This window comes from Ctenopharyngodon idella, chromosome 20 (assembly GCF_019924925.1).
Source record: "Ctenopharyngodon idella isolate HZGC_01 chromosome 20, HZGC01, whole genome shotgun sequence".
NCBI lineage: Eukaryota > Metazoa > Chordata > Actinopteri > Cypriniformes > Xenocyprididae > Ctenopharyngodon > Ctenopharyngodon idella.
The window spans coordinates 209,981-225,711 of NC_067239.1; the positions used below are offsets into that span (position 1 = coordinate 209,981).

At 39.8% G+C, this 15,731-nt stretch overlaps 1 protein-coding gene across 19 annotated transcripts in view; it reads right to left on the reverse strand.

Moving 5' to 3' along the window:
- ptprk (protein tyrosine phosphatase receptor type K) overlaps positions 1-15,731 on the reverse strand; it is a 166,487-nt gene that overhangs the window by 59,025 nt on the left and 91,731 nt on the right. For all 19 annotated transcript variants that reach the window (XM_051876486.1, XM_051876485.1, XM_051876484.1 and 16 more), the window contains one exon: positions 11,777-12,070. In XM_051876486.1, the coding sequence (XP_051732446.1) occupies positions 11,777-12,070 (294 nt within the window). The remainder of the gene's footprint in view (positions 1-11,776; positions 12,071-15,731) is intronic.

The following is a 15,731-nucleotide window of genomic DNA, read 5'->3' on the forward strand; positions in this document are numbered from 1 at the left end:
TATACAAGATATTCCTTCAACATACAACATAATTCATATTGTTGTTATACATTACAAAATATAATACGTATTAGGGCTGCCAATGTAACATGTTAATTTAATTATGAAGAACTTAAAACAACATTTATGAAGGTCAGGGACAGACTTACATTCAATGATATGGAAATATTTGTAATGTATATGAAATGATTTACTCATCTTCCACAGTAATATCTTTGATTTATCTGCGATAAAATGTAAATTAACCTGAACTCCTCTGCCATGATCCATGTATATACTCAGATTGCTTGTTGTGTAACATGCAACAGACATGTATGTAATGATTATGGCAGGGTATTGACACAGTTTATTTGATTTGATCTGATTTCTATTCTGTTCATTTGGATATTCATGAGGTAAAGGGAAAAATAATCTCTCTCAACTAATGCTGTAAATACCCTGTCAGTACATTATTATAATATTGAAGCCTAAATTAACAACAGAAACTATTAATTCAGTTGTTATTTATTTTTAGATATAATGATCAACACTCAAAAACTGAGCTGCACTTTTCATGACAGATTTATTCAAACATATTATATAGATATCACTAACATGTCACGTAAGATATAATAAATATGTGTAATATGGTGCACATATTTAACAAAATGCTCCTCTCTAGTTCATTTTTGAGTTTAGGGTCATTGAATGGCTTTTCTGGTGACGTTACGTGACATTGTCTGTTTTTACCATCGGTGGTTGAAACACTGACTGATCGATTACATGAAACATGATTCATTTCAGTTGTTCTGTACCTTCTGATGTTCATTCATGTTTATTTGCTGCTGTAACTAGTAGTAAAGAGGAAGAGATGAGCTACAGCGATCTGTCACCACACATTAAACACACATTTATTGAGTGAATTTAGTGATAAAATGGAGAATTTAAAAGCTGAGACTGTTTTATATCAAAAGTAATAAAGCAAAAATCTCATTGCAATTATTTGATACAAATAAGTTATGTTTGCGCATCAACAAAAAACAGTAATAATAATAACACAAGTAAAGTTATCATATGTTATTTTTCTGTCATTCTGTCATCTCAAGATAACTTGTTTTGTAAAGATCACAGGAAACAAAACAGAGAACAGACAGTAAAGCGTGAACCCTGTGGGCTTCCGTATGTGCCGCAGTTGAGCCTGAAATCTCTGCACTGTTCAAGCATTTTCCTGAATTAATCAATGCTGCTCGCGATTTCTGACAGCTCTATACTGAAAATAAATGTACGTTCGGGTGGGCTTCAAAAGCTGAAGAAATCCCTCACTTTCTCCCAGATATTTCTTGCGTCTGTCTTCCGTAAGGAGTTTCCCCCCGTCTGTGCGGAGCAACCGCTTACAGGAACACTGATCAGGGCAGACTGAACTTCTGAAGCAGTAGCACTGGCGTGTGCAGTAGATTACCTCTCCTCTGATGGGGTAATATTTGGTCACGAGCTCTTTTTCCATGTCATGTTTTATTCATCGGGTTGGGGACTGGCTGTGGGGGGGTTAGAGTTCTGTAATATATTGGGATTTTATTGTGCGGGGAGATTGAAAATGTTGAATTCAGATTCAGCATGTGGAAATAGGCTGTGGTTTATGTGTTTTTTTTGTTGTTTTGCCTGAGGAAGGCGGCTGTAGAAGTGTGAGACGAGAGAGAGAGAGAGAGAGAGAGACGGATGGTAGATGAAAGGGCAGTAAAAGGTAAAGCGGACCGCGTACCTGCACTCCAACAGCATGTTCATCCAATTGGCTTTTTTGAAATTCAAATGAGGACTGTTGAGGACCTGATAAGCACACAGAGTCAACACACACCTTAACCACTGCACTCGCACAGGATTATGGGTAATAAGGGCAGTAAATAAATATCATTATATGTGCACAAACCCACTTCAGCATGCCGAGGTGGAGTGAGTGAAACACAGGGCCGAGAGTACACGGAGGGGTGAATTAAAGGAACGGTCAACCAGAAACATCCCCTACTCACGCATCACGGTGCTTCAAAAAACAAGCAAAGAAAAAGGAGAATATCTGCAGCAAGTTCATGCTGCTCTTTTTCATATATGAAAGTAGATGGTGAATATCAAACCTGTAACAAGTTTCTGACAATCTGAATGAATTCAATCTGTTTTCAAATTTCGTAAAGTTCAGTTTATACGAACCCTAAGCTTTGCAGTCCAATTGACATATTCGTATATATCTGTTTGAGAAAGTAGTTAAACTCAGGGGTTTACATGGTTAAAATGTCCTTCAAACGGATCATTTGAGGTCGAGCTCAATCGGACTGAGGTGTTTACAGGAAGGCTTTCTGAATGAGCCATCAATCTGATTATAAACAGACTATAAAGGTTGATATAGTTATATTAAAAATCAGATGTGTTCTGATTGGCTGTGATTGTGTCACAAACAAATTACTTCATGCCGTATCTGGTGTCTATGGTGTCTATGGTGTTAACCATATCCGAGGCAGTTTTTGGCGTAACCAACTATGACAAGCAACATTTTGTCAGCCACTTGATGTCCATTTCTTCTGAGAGCCCCGCCCACACTGAATTCTCATTGGACCAAAGCAGTGCTCCTTATGCATATTAAACATGGCGGTGGCAATAGATGCTATTTATACTAAGTAAAAATAGCGATTTATTCTATTTCCACTAAGTGAGAATAGTGATAGACTCTATTTACACCATGTAAAAGTATCAGTTCTTTGCAATTAGCGTAAATAGTAATTATATGATATCTATACTTTATATTGGCAGACACTATTTGCACTTCAGTATTTTTGTACATTAACAGGATGCAATAATATCATAGAGTGTAAATGAATATATTTATTAAAATTATTAAATGGATGCTGCCTTATTGGGAGAATAAAATCCCTCCCTACACCTTCCCCTAACCCTACCCAATAAACACTTTTAATATTATTAAACACTCATTAGGTAGTTTATTTCCACTTTTAGAACATTATTTTAATTTTTATTAAAAATATATGCCTTTCTGGTGGGATATGTGATGGGAAAATGGAGAAGAGCGAACTCGGCGAAAGGCGGATTCGAACCCGAGTCGATGGCGTTAAAAGCCAGGTGTGCGAGTCTTACTCTCTACTGCTGCGCCACTGAAGCTAGTGTAAATAGTGTTTGCCAACAAGGGATGCTATTTGCACCAATTAAGCATAGATGAGGAGAGACCGATTGTGGAAGTTTAGAACCAGAAATTATACGACATGAAACACAAGGTATGTGTTATTAGTCAAAGAAAACTTTTTTCTTATTAGCTGTGATTTTGTTGCAGCATGCAGCACTTTCAGTGTGGAAAGAAAAATAATGGTTGTCGCTGGAAACTTTTTTTTGCTACTTTCTTTTCATTTTCAGAGTGGAAAAAAATGTTCACTTTAAAGTGATTTGCTTCGCAGTTGAAGATATGGCAGCACTGATCCATTAGGCCAATACTTTTGTTCAGAATAAATGGCCTACCAGAGCGTGTTCCTTCCTATGACGACTATTTTTCCCCATACGAAGCCATTAAAAGACCTATAAACACCTACAATATGTTAAGAGTGGAGAAAATCATCTGAATGCTGAAAAGACACAAGCACCATTAACATTAATATCCAGCACCAGCAACGCGTGGCAAAGAGCTCAAATAAAATACAGCGTGTGGCAGGAGAGGAAGTAATTTCCATTTAAATAACGTTCTCTGGACATAAACTGATAATCTCCAGGCTTTATGATGTTTGTCTGCTGGATCTGCAGACCTGCGCTCTTTATGAGATAGGCTGGGACACAGAATATTGAGTAAATACACAAACAGGATCCGCACTCCTACAGTAAAATAGGAAGCCGAGGTGTAAAGTGCGGCCGCTCTCAGAAGAAACTAGGACATGTAGGTGTGTTTCACACAAACACATGCACGTTTAATGAGAGAAGGGAAACAAATGAGTATGTGAGAAACGTTCTCATTTATTCCCCTCCACGACACACACTCAAGGTACCTGATCAATGTCTTTCAAGACCTAATCAATCGTCTTAAACCACAGGCTAATGGGCTTAATGACCTCTTAAAATCTTCTATGGATTGAACGTTGAAATTAAGGTTATTACAGTTGCCTTGAAAGACTGTAAAAGTGCAAATCATCTTACTGAAATAATTAGTGGACAAAGCACAACACAAAACAAGTCCTGAGGTAAAGACTGTGGAAGCTGGTGGGGTGAAAACACAGCTGACACGTTCGAACGGCCAGGCTTACTTACTCAAGCACTTGCACAAACACACTTCATTTAGACTGATAGAAAGAGTGAAGTGTGTGTGTAACACAACAAACTCTTCCAGAAACAAGTAATGGTTTCTGTTGAGCTGGAATGCCTCTAAATACACATAATATTCTGATATTAACAAACCACCAGATATTTCTGCAGTCTATTCACCAAAAGCAATGCTAGAAAATAGCACTAAAATAAGCTGTAATTCCTCAGCTAATGATCCCTTCTGAGGCTCAATAAACATTTAGTTCTACCGACATTTAGCACAGTTTAGGCTACTAGTGAAACTTAATTGAAAAGTTCACCCAAAAAAATTTACTCAATGCCATTCAAAAGAATGATTCGGACATCACGATGGATTCTCATGAACACGACAAGGAGAGCTTGGTGGCTGTCAAGATTTTGCGTCCACAAATGCTATTGAATATTAGACATTCATTTGAAAGTCCACCATTAGAGCTGTAGACACCTGGCTTCACTATTTACAATTGGCTTCATAACAACATTTCAGGTGACAGCTCTTACAAAACAATACATTCTACCATATGCAACATAAACAGCATTTTTTAAAATATAAAATCCATCAATATCCACTCATAAGATCCATGATGTACCACAGTATCTAATAATCAATCACATGAGCACATGATTTCGTCCAGTCTGCTTAAAAAAACAAATGCATGGAGGCAGAGAGAACATAAGGCATGCTGCAAGAGGCATGTTTATTGGACTTACCCAGAAGGCTTTCACCTTGACGGACGATGACAATTAGCGATTAGATTCATCCAATCTCACATTCTGCCACATAGGCAGAAAAAATGGGAAGCCGATGTTTCCTGAAATGGCCGATGTTCATTTGTGATGTAGCTTAATTGAAAATTGGCCTGCTAAATCGAGCATGGCGTGTGCGTGGGCCTTCGGAGAGCCTGCATTCAGCACAATCAGCACTATAACCGCACACATTCATTTAGTTCATGATAATTACAGCACCTTTTCTCTCTCGCTGCCACACAACCTTATACCTACACACTGTGGTCAAAGTCAAACAGTACAAAACACACAGCCTGGACACAAACACCCTCATGCGCCCACACAAAACCCAAAGAAAACCAAGGATTTTTTTCCCCCAGAAAGTAACACATCTGTGTTAAATATAATAGATTAGGGATACACCATTTTGAATAGAATTATAAGAATTAAGGGTCAAAGCTTATTGCCAATGATGGTTTTGATGTACCATCACACCCTGAAGGGTTAAAGATTTGTCCACATTAATGGACATCCTGCATTGAAGGATTAAACTAATAGACTTGTAATTTCATTTGGAATCAGGAAAACCCCTTCTTTACACATGGGTCCTTCAATTTATATTTATTTGGCATACTTTAATGTATTATACTTCTATACTTTTATATTACTTGATTACAAAAAACACTTAGTCACTGAGCTAAAGAGCCAATTCATTATGTGTGCCGGAATTTGATTTCCATGAGATGTAATCTTAATTGAAATTTGGCTTCAAACGTGGTCACTCTACTCAAACTGCTTTTCTTGCTATAACCACAGGACTCAAGTAAGCCAGAGAATCCTTACATAACTCCATGCTAATTTTGTCCAGGTCAGCACTTTCCTGGTTTATATCCTACTTGGCCAACATAATGATGTCCTAGCAAGACTTACTCCTCTCAGCCCACACACTCACCACCGGGGTACCTCAGGGCTCAGTGCTGGGACCCCCAATGTTCTCTATCTACACAGCTTTCATTTGCAAGTGGTTTATGGTGATATTTTCTATACATTTCTAAATTATACTCTGCTGTGTGGACCACATAATGATAACTCGTCCTGGCTTGTGTGGCTGTCATCAATCCGTATACTTAGGCCTGGACGCCCGAACCTCAGACTCTCCACATTAATGGCCAGACAATTCTTCATCCTTACTTTTGGGGGATGGATATCCAATAACTATTAGATATACAGTAGATGACTCTTCAAGCATTTTCAACACAAAGATCATTATGTGGTGCTGTTAATTGCTTTGTGACTTTGTAATCAGTCGGTTAATTAATCTCCTGTGTGATGGTTTGAAACCAAGTCCTGTTTAAACTTGTGTAGCCATTCAGCTCAGCTACTGTTGGGTAGACACACACAATGCAGACACTTTGCCAGTTGTCTTTTTGTAGAAAATGGTCAAAGAGCAAAGATCAGAGTACTTTTCCTATTACTTCCTGTTTCAACAAACAGTGCTTCCTGTTCCTGCTGACACTATTTATCTAGACAGAAAGGTCTATGCTTGTGTTCAGAGTGGAATACTGCCACTATACAAACTGCAGCAGTATTCAGTTCTCTTGATGTAGGTCTTGACATAAATACTATTAATAAAAATAAACAGAATATGAATAAAATAGAATAAAAATAAAAAGCTATGAAAGCCGGCAATGGAATAAGAATTTTCTGCTATAAATTCTGGACCTCATAACCTTTCAGGGATGTAGTACGCATTTTTGAAAATGTGTTGATGCGCCCAATAAGCATCCATTATCAAATGTTTGCAGTTGAAGAGATTTTGGGAGCCGGTGTGACTCCGGCAGTGTCATTACAGCCAGTGCTTGCTTCACCCTTTCCATGCTGGAGCGAGGGATTTGACTTGGAGGTGAAGAGGAGACACCATTTTCTCACCGTTTCCTCTGCTGTCAGAAAGCAAGCTGTGGTGGTGGTCTCCTCTGAAGGCACAGCATTACAGGCAGAGACTGATGAGGAGAGACGGCACAGTAAGAGAGAGAGAGAGAGCAGAAACACCAGATGTGCCGCTACATCCTGCCCTCTGGCTATCAGACACATGGGAATACGACTTTCAAACGTACCCGAACACACTGGAAGTTTGCAATTTTTATAGTAAAAAAAAGCAGACAGACGACAACAATTAGGCAACAGGGCTGTCTGTGCTTCAACAAACAGTTCAAACTAGGCAAGAAAATAAATGTGCAGTTATTTCGACAAATTTCATGATAGTGATTTGAACTGCGATATGATCGACATTTAAAGCTGAAGTGTGATTTCTACACCAGTATGGAAAATAAATAAGGACTGTTTCAGACTGATTTCCTGAACACTACCATTGGTCAGCCAAAACATTCTATCTTCAAGAGTATCACCATTTGAAAGGTTTATAATTGGGACATAAAAAATTATACACTAAAAGAACAAAACGGCCTAACATCACATTGAAACCGCAGCTCTCATGTTCAACAGGTGCGAGAGTTACTCTTTATGAGTGTTCACACTCGAGAATCAAAGTCACGCCTCTTTCAGTTGACCCAAAAGTGAAGTGAGGGCAGTTCTCTTCAATTCATATTATAAATGGATCTCAAAGTAGATTTCTTTTAGTTGTGATAAAGCCATTTTTTAATTCTAGAAACCAGTGTTCAATAAATCCCGTCGACGTCTGTCTGCGGTGTCGAGCAAAGGGCACTGATTCAATTCCATCTCCAGTTCACGCTTATTTCTCCAGACATCATTATAGACATTGCGCTGACTTGTACAATGATGACTGAGGCAATGTTTGACTTCTCATTTATTTAGCAGGGAATCATGGGAAACATGATCAATTTGCTATTTTAGGGAAATAGCTTGACATTTGTACAAAATAAAAAGGCAGGGGAGAGACGTCTGGAACATTGTCATAATGGTTTTTCTTGCTGTGATAATCAGGACACATGAGCACCTGCATTCCAATGCATTATTCTCCATCTCCATGCAGTGTGTCTGCAAAAAAATAATCAGACATAACCTTTTCCATTCTGAACTCTCACAGTTCAGCAGAGAGGGAATGTTCCTGAGCAGAAAGATCACGGCTGCTGTTGTAACTTTCGTTGTGAAAAAGATTACATTCCCCTGACATCAGGAGGAACTGAATCTAGTTTCATATTCACAAATCACAAATGAGATCCTCTTAATATCTCAAATGTTTCCCCGACACAGCAATATGATTAAATTGAGAGCAAATGCTGAAGGCTACAGCTCCTTATATGTTTCTCCTGACAAAAGGCGCCAGTAATCCTACACGTTTCTGAATGCCTCAGACCGAACAACATCTCAAACTGTGCTCAGAATAATCAGCCTACAGGAATGAAAACTTTTAATTATCTAGTTCAGTCTTGAAACTCTAGATGGCGCAGACTGATAATTCCTTAATGTAATCTGCTAGCAATCGCATGGCACAAGCTGACTGGCCTCTGCTGATTCTGCAGCCAATGAGATTGCATGCTCAACTTTAAAATCATCTGGTTCAGTGTTTTCTGTAGGCGAGTTCCTCTGAACCCCTCCACCTCCCCAGCTCCACCTGCCTAGATCTGCTAGAGGATTTATGTGTCTATTCATGCAGCAGCAGCATATCTTACATGATCACAGCAGATACATTGACATTGCCATAATCATTAACATGCCAAAACTATTCTGAGAGTTGTCATGATTGAAATGTAATAATACAGGTTTAATATCAGAACCATGTCTTCTAAAAAGCAACAAAATTACAAATCAATTGGAGATTTTCGCTTAAGTTTCCTGAAAACCACCCCAGTAAATCTCCCACATTTTAATAGTATTCTGTTACTTTGCATGTCTGAAAACAGAGTGACTGCCTTTGAGATGAACAGGGATGCTGATGAATAGCGTTCTTCTCCAGGTATTTGGGACGAACCTGGAAAATTTCAAAAGAGCAGAGGGACAGCTCTGAGCAATGGTTTTTAGCTCTTTTCAGGTCTGAGGGGCTTCTGCTGATCTCAGAGGTTTCAGGAACACAACTGTGATAAAGCCACACCTAATTATGAGCTCAACACACACACACACACACACACACACACACACACAGTGAGTCTTTAAGTGGGAAGAATCAGTGTGTTTGGCTTGTGCTCAGGCACATACAAGAGGCGATGTTCGTTCAGAAAGTTACGCCTCCTCTCTGTCGCCCTTTTCAAAATGCATACCCACAACCAAGATAAACTATGCTGCCAAACATAATAATATTGATAAATGTGAAATGTGCACACGCCACACAAGCGCCAGACAATAAGGTTTAACAGGAAACTAACCGACAGACAGAGACAGAGAGAGAGAGAGAGAGAAAATGTGAATTTAAACAGAGCACTCGGGCAGACTGGCACCAATCTAAATGTAATTGTGTAAATTCACCGGTTCCACTCAGTTCTCCCTGTCCGAGGTGAGATAAGCGTGTGATTGGCTAGAGGGAGATGAAAAAGCCAGCGAGCGCTCCATCTAAAGCCACGTCTAAAGCAGACCTGGAAAACGTCTTTTGCCAAAATAAAAAAAATATATGAAAGTTCAAATGCGATTGATGGGGAGAGGGGCTCCTGTTTGAATTTCAATCAGGCGGCGAGCGAGTGGGCCGCCGTACTGTGCCGCCACTGGGGACACAGAGCATCTCTCTGTAATGAAACCATGCATACGCTCTCTCTCTCTTCCACTCTCTGGAAGACCGTCGTCACTCCGTGCCTCCTCATACGAGCTGCATATCTGTCCTCGCCGAGTCTTGCCACGTTTAATACGGGAGTCATGGAAACCCGCGGAGAGAACGGCATCACAACGCTCAAATGAAGGCACAAGGCCCTTATATGCAGTGTGACTGAGTGTTTGCTCTCATACGCTTCCAATTTTATAAGGGCGGTGGTATACAGCGCATGGTTTGAGTCATGATTAACATATAAACACACACACACACACACAGGGTGAGTGGCATCGATGATAGCTGCTCCACACGCTCTCTTGTTTACTTTATTTTCCAATTATGTTTCTGAAGAAGCTCCAGGCAATTATTTATGTGCAAATACAACACACTGAGAGGAGGAAAAAACACACTTTCAGTGGAGGTGTGCTGCAGCAGGAACAGGAGGACACTTGTTTCAATGTCACTTATGGATCGCTGTGAAACTGCAGCTGAACCCGAACCTCCATCTGCTCCAGGGGAGCCCAAAGCCTGCGTTTTGTCCCTTTTGTGTGTGTTTATGTGTGTATGATCAGAGCAGGAGTGTGTACACAGAAGAACACCCAAGCACCTGTGCAAACTAGGTGAAAACCTCCTGTATTTACACTTCGAGAGACAATTCACCCAAAAATTAACATTTTGTCATCGTTTACTGACCCTTGTGTCATTCCAAACCTGTATGACAAATGTCCATACGGTGAAGGTCAATGTTGTTTTGGACCCCACTGACTTTCATTGTGTGGAGAAAAATTGTTTTCCACAGAAGGAAGGTCACACACGTTTGGAAGAATTGATGACAGAATTTTCAATTTTCGGTGAGGGTTATTTACACTGACAATGATTCGCAAAGACAATGCGACTGGAAGTCATTCATTTACAATAAGAATTGGCATTTAATCAGCGAACAAGCATGTCATACTAAGCGACTCAAAGCTTATGCTTTTTTCTTAAGTCAAAAGGACTGCATCCCTGAAATTTGGCAATATCGCAGGCAAAAAAATCTAAAGTGCTTTAAAGGATTAGTTCACTTCAGAATTAAAATTAATTTACATCCAAGATGTTTATGTCTTTCTTTCTTTAGTGGATAAAGAAATGAAGGTTTTTGAGGAAAACATTCCAGGATTTTTCTCCATATAGTGGACTTCACTGGGGTTCAACGGGTTGAAGGTCCAAATGTCAGTTTCAGTGCAGCTTCAAAGAGCTCTACATGATCCCAGACGAGGAATAAGAGTCTTATCTAGAGAAACCATCGGACATTTTCTAAAAAAAATAAAAATGATATACCTTTTAACCACAAATGCTCGTCTTGCACTGCTCTGTGATGCTCCACGCATTACGTAATCATGTTGGAAAGGTCACGCGTGACATAGGTGGAAGTACCAATCCAGTGTTTACAAAGCGAACGTCAAAGACTAAGTCAAACGGCCTTTACAAAAAAAGGTAAAACAACGACGTCAGACGATTGTGAAGTTGGAGGAGAAAGTGAGATGGAGTTTTTCACCCTACTGCGGTACTTCCACCTACGTCACGCGTGATCTTTCCAACATGATTACGTAATGCGTGGAGCATCACAGAGCAGTGCAAGACGAGCATTTGTGGTTAAAAAGTATATAATTTTTATTTTTTTTAGAAAATGTCCGATGGTTTCTCTAGATAAGACTCTTATTCCTCGTCTGGGATCATGTAGAGCTCTTTGAAGCTGCACTGAAACTGACATTTGGACCTTCAACCCGTTGAACCCCAGTGAAGTCCACTATATGGAGAAAAATCCTGGAATGTTTTCCTTCATTTCATTTCGACTGAAGAAAGAAAGACATGAACATTTTGGATGACATGGGGGTGAGTAAATTATCAGGAAATTTGAATTCTGAAGTGAAATAATCCTTTAATCGCTGCCAGCATGAGCACCTCCCATAAATTTAAAAAAAATAAATAAATAAGCACTTGTTAAAAATTTCATGGCACCACAAGCAGAGGGAGGAAGTCCAGCAGACTAACCTGCACACTTGGTTCTGGTGATGAGAGCCGGCCCGGGCTGTCCGGTCCCCCCCTCTCCCGGACGGGTCAGCAGCACTCGGATCTCATACTCCGTGTCAGGATCCAGGTGCCAGAGTTTGTAATTGGGTGAGTTGACGGCGTGGGTCTCTGTCCAGCTTCCAGAGGTCATCCTGTACTCCACCTCCTTCAGGATGATGGGGCCGTCCCCAAAAATGGAGTTAGCGTTCAGCTGGATTAGCAGGTATGTTGGCCCGACGCCCAGCAGCTGAGGTGGAGCGATGGGTCTCGGGGGCTCTGGAAGAATCAAGAGAAATCTCACAGAACTGTTTCATAGAGAAAGACTGAGCTACATGTGATCATATTTTAATCCAAACAATCCCAATGTGTCACACAATCAAAAAGTAAATATGTTAATGAGCTTGTGATTTCTGAACGAGGGCTATTATTATCAGTAAATGTTCTGGGAGTCACTTTCTATCAAATTTATTTCATTTAAAAAGAGCACAAAGAACACCTGTAAGCACACTACTGTAAGCATGCTTAAATCAACAAGCAAACCATAACGATACATGCAAATGGCGACAGTATTACACCACACCAGACGATCCAGATGGTCTTTTAGTAACTGCGTGTGCGTTTGCAGATACATTTGGCTTCACAGACAAGCAGAGAGACATCTCATCCGTACATAAAACAAGCTAGTCATCTATTTTTTACTGGAGGGGAAAAACAGAAAGCATGAAGCTGTTTTTCTGTTTGTTCTGCTGGGTGTAAGTGTAGAGATCCTCACATGTCGGAGATGCTCTGGACACTGCTGCTGACTTTATGATTATGAATAAATCATGAAGACGGAGCATAGAAGGACAGTGTCAGTACGAGACATCCTGACACTTGTTTTGGTGACATATTAAAGGTTCTCCCTCATCAGCATCACATTGATTTGGGTGAGGAGCTGTGAAGCGGCGTTTAGAGCTGCGAGACTGTCCACCGGAGCGACAGACAGCTCACGCTGAGAGATGCCGTTTAGCGCGGGACGATCAGATGGAGACACACTCTCTCTCTCTCCACCCCAGATGGCTCCTGAACTCTCTATTTGTTTCAGCTAATTAACCAGCCCACATGAAGCTCAGAAACAACACAAACCAACACGCCAATCACACGCCTGTTGAGTATTCATGTCCAGAAACGCTTCTATGACGAGCAGACGTTACATACAGTATATACTTGATTCATAAATTATTATTTTTGCATCAATTTTGCAGTTCTGGTTGGTGACACTTGTATAGAAAGTACAGAATTGACCTTTAAATACATTATTATACTGAAATATTTGACTGCACAATGACACAATGATTTTTTTTTTGTTTTTTTTTAAAAAAGAAATTACTTTTATTCAGCAAGGATGTATTAAATTGATCAAAAGTGACATTTATAATATTATAAAAGATGTCAAAAAATGCTGTTCTTTTGAATTTTCTATTCATCAAAGAATCCTGAAAAATAAAATGTGTCACGGTTTCCACAGAAATATGAAGCAGCACAACAGTTTTCAACACTGAAGGCACAATATGTAATATTTTTGGATTAAAATATCCAAAAATCACTAGAACAATGTTGTATATTTTGTTGACTTGTGTGCCATATCCGTGTGTCGCCTATCAATGACATCATACCCGTGTTACCCTCAGTTTCCTGTTTTATTTTGTAGAATCCGTGGAAACACCAAAGACGCTTTAATATATTCTGTTTTATTAGACAGGTGAGACACTGTTGGATACATTCATCGACAGAAGGCTTATTGTTTAAATCTCGTTTTCTTGATTTACCGTGAGTACCATGTTTTACCATGCCTAATATTGATCTATCTTACTGCAGTGTGCAACAAGCGTCTCATAGCAGCTGCCGAGCGAACGCTCAGAGAAGCACTATAACAACTTTCAACATGAATATGTATCTAATATGATAAACAGAGCTGCGTTACTCCACATACGCTTGACCAGAAGAAGCAGAAGCGGCGACTGCGGCATAATAAAAGTCCCGTGTGTCGCGCTCGTCTCTCATTAGCAATCGCTCCAGCGGCCTCGTTTCTCTTTCAACACTCGCCCTGCTCTGCTTCATACTACAGTAACGTTAATAATCTCATCCATGAATATGATTTCTGCCCGAGTCCCGTCCCGATTCTTTTCTACCAGCTGTAGACGTGAAGACAACACCTCCCATGATTCTGTGAAGTCAAGGCGTCATAAGCGACCTCTAGTGGCAAAAATTTACATAGTGTGCCTTTTATAATAATCAGAAATTAAAATTGAATTGGCCGTGTTTTAATTGTAGATATGGCATAAATCAAAATGATTTTACTCAGTTAGCCTATAGGTTTTAACGAAATGTACGTCTTATTAAATAATAACCCCATGAATTACAACAAGTATTAAGTTCAACAATAACAACACTAGTAACATCATGTCACTCGGGCCTTTTGGCCCATCTTACCCCAGAGGTCTAATTTTATCTTTTCACTCCATAACAAGTAGACACAAAAACTTTGATAATCAATATAATACAATGCCAGAGATCACTATTTTCCAGAGACACAAAATTAGATCAATTAACCTCAATTTTTATTTATTTATTTATTTATTTATTCTGACTGATTATCAGTGTTGGGGAAAGTTACCTTTAAAAGTAATGTGTTACAATATTGCGTTACTCCCTAAAAAAAAGTAACTAATTGCTTTTTATGGAAAGTAATGTGAGATGAGATATTGTGGCGTCTGTGGTCAAGAGAAATAATAAAGACGTGTGGGTCATTTAACCCCGTCTTACCCCGGCTCTCATTCGTCTCGTACTGCTTATTTAAAAATTTATCACAATGAACTTTATCAATATAATCAGCAGCTGTAGAATGTTTTTTAATTTTCTGAATAAATCTGCCGTTGCTCGGAGTGTTTAAACCGTCCGCGCTCCTGTAAATGAGCGACCTGTGTAATGCTGTTTGAGTCTTAATGGAATAAAGGAATGAAAGGAAGGAATGAGAGTTAATTGATTTATTGTGTGTTCCTGCAGGAGGAGGTGCTGGTATCCCTGTGCAATCAAAGCCGGCTTATTTTAATGCTGTAATCTGATTCCAGTGTGTGTGGTGTGTGTGTGTGTGTGTGTGTGTGTGTGTGTGTGACACCACTAACAGCAACACGGCAAAATTACATTTCACCAAGTAATCGAATCACAATGGCAGTAATGCACAAAAGAGCTGCCCTTGCACACACACACACACACACACACACACACACACACACACACACACGCACGCACACACACACACACACACACACACTCTTCTACATCTTTCTTGTTGACTTGTTTTGAGCCGTGTGATGACATCACCTCTGTAAACTGCTCTTTTATTTCTCATGTATTATTTTAAATGTGACATTTACCGGAGCATCTGCTTTCGTCAATCGCTGTCTGACATACGAGACGTTACCCTTTACAGCCGGTTATTACGGCGCACGGGTGAATCACCAAACCTTCCAGAGCATGCGCAGGTCATACTTCACCCCAACATCAAAAGACAGAAACCAGGAGATGTTTTGCTTGGAAAGTGCGCTCATTCTGTTGGATATTTGTAGCGAACGCATTAACATTGAGTGTCCAGATCCTGTTCAGGGAAACTTCTCCATGTTTGTTCGTTCTTTAGTACGACGGCGTCACTCAATCTGCTGTTTTGGATGTGGATGATGATAGGCAGCCATCTACGTGATATAAAAGATGCTGTTTATTACCGTGTCCATCAACATAAAACACCGTGGTACATCTGCCTTTTACCACTAATGAAGAGACTCAGAGAGCAGAGTCACATCAAATATGCATTAATGTGAACGGCTGCACTTATTTGTGTTCCTCAGAAAACAAAGCGTCCGAGGGCAGACAGGGCTCTTTAAGGAGCGAGCAAAAAGCC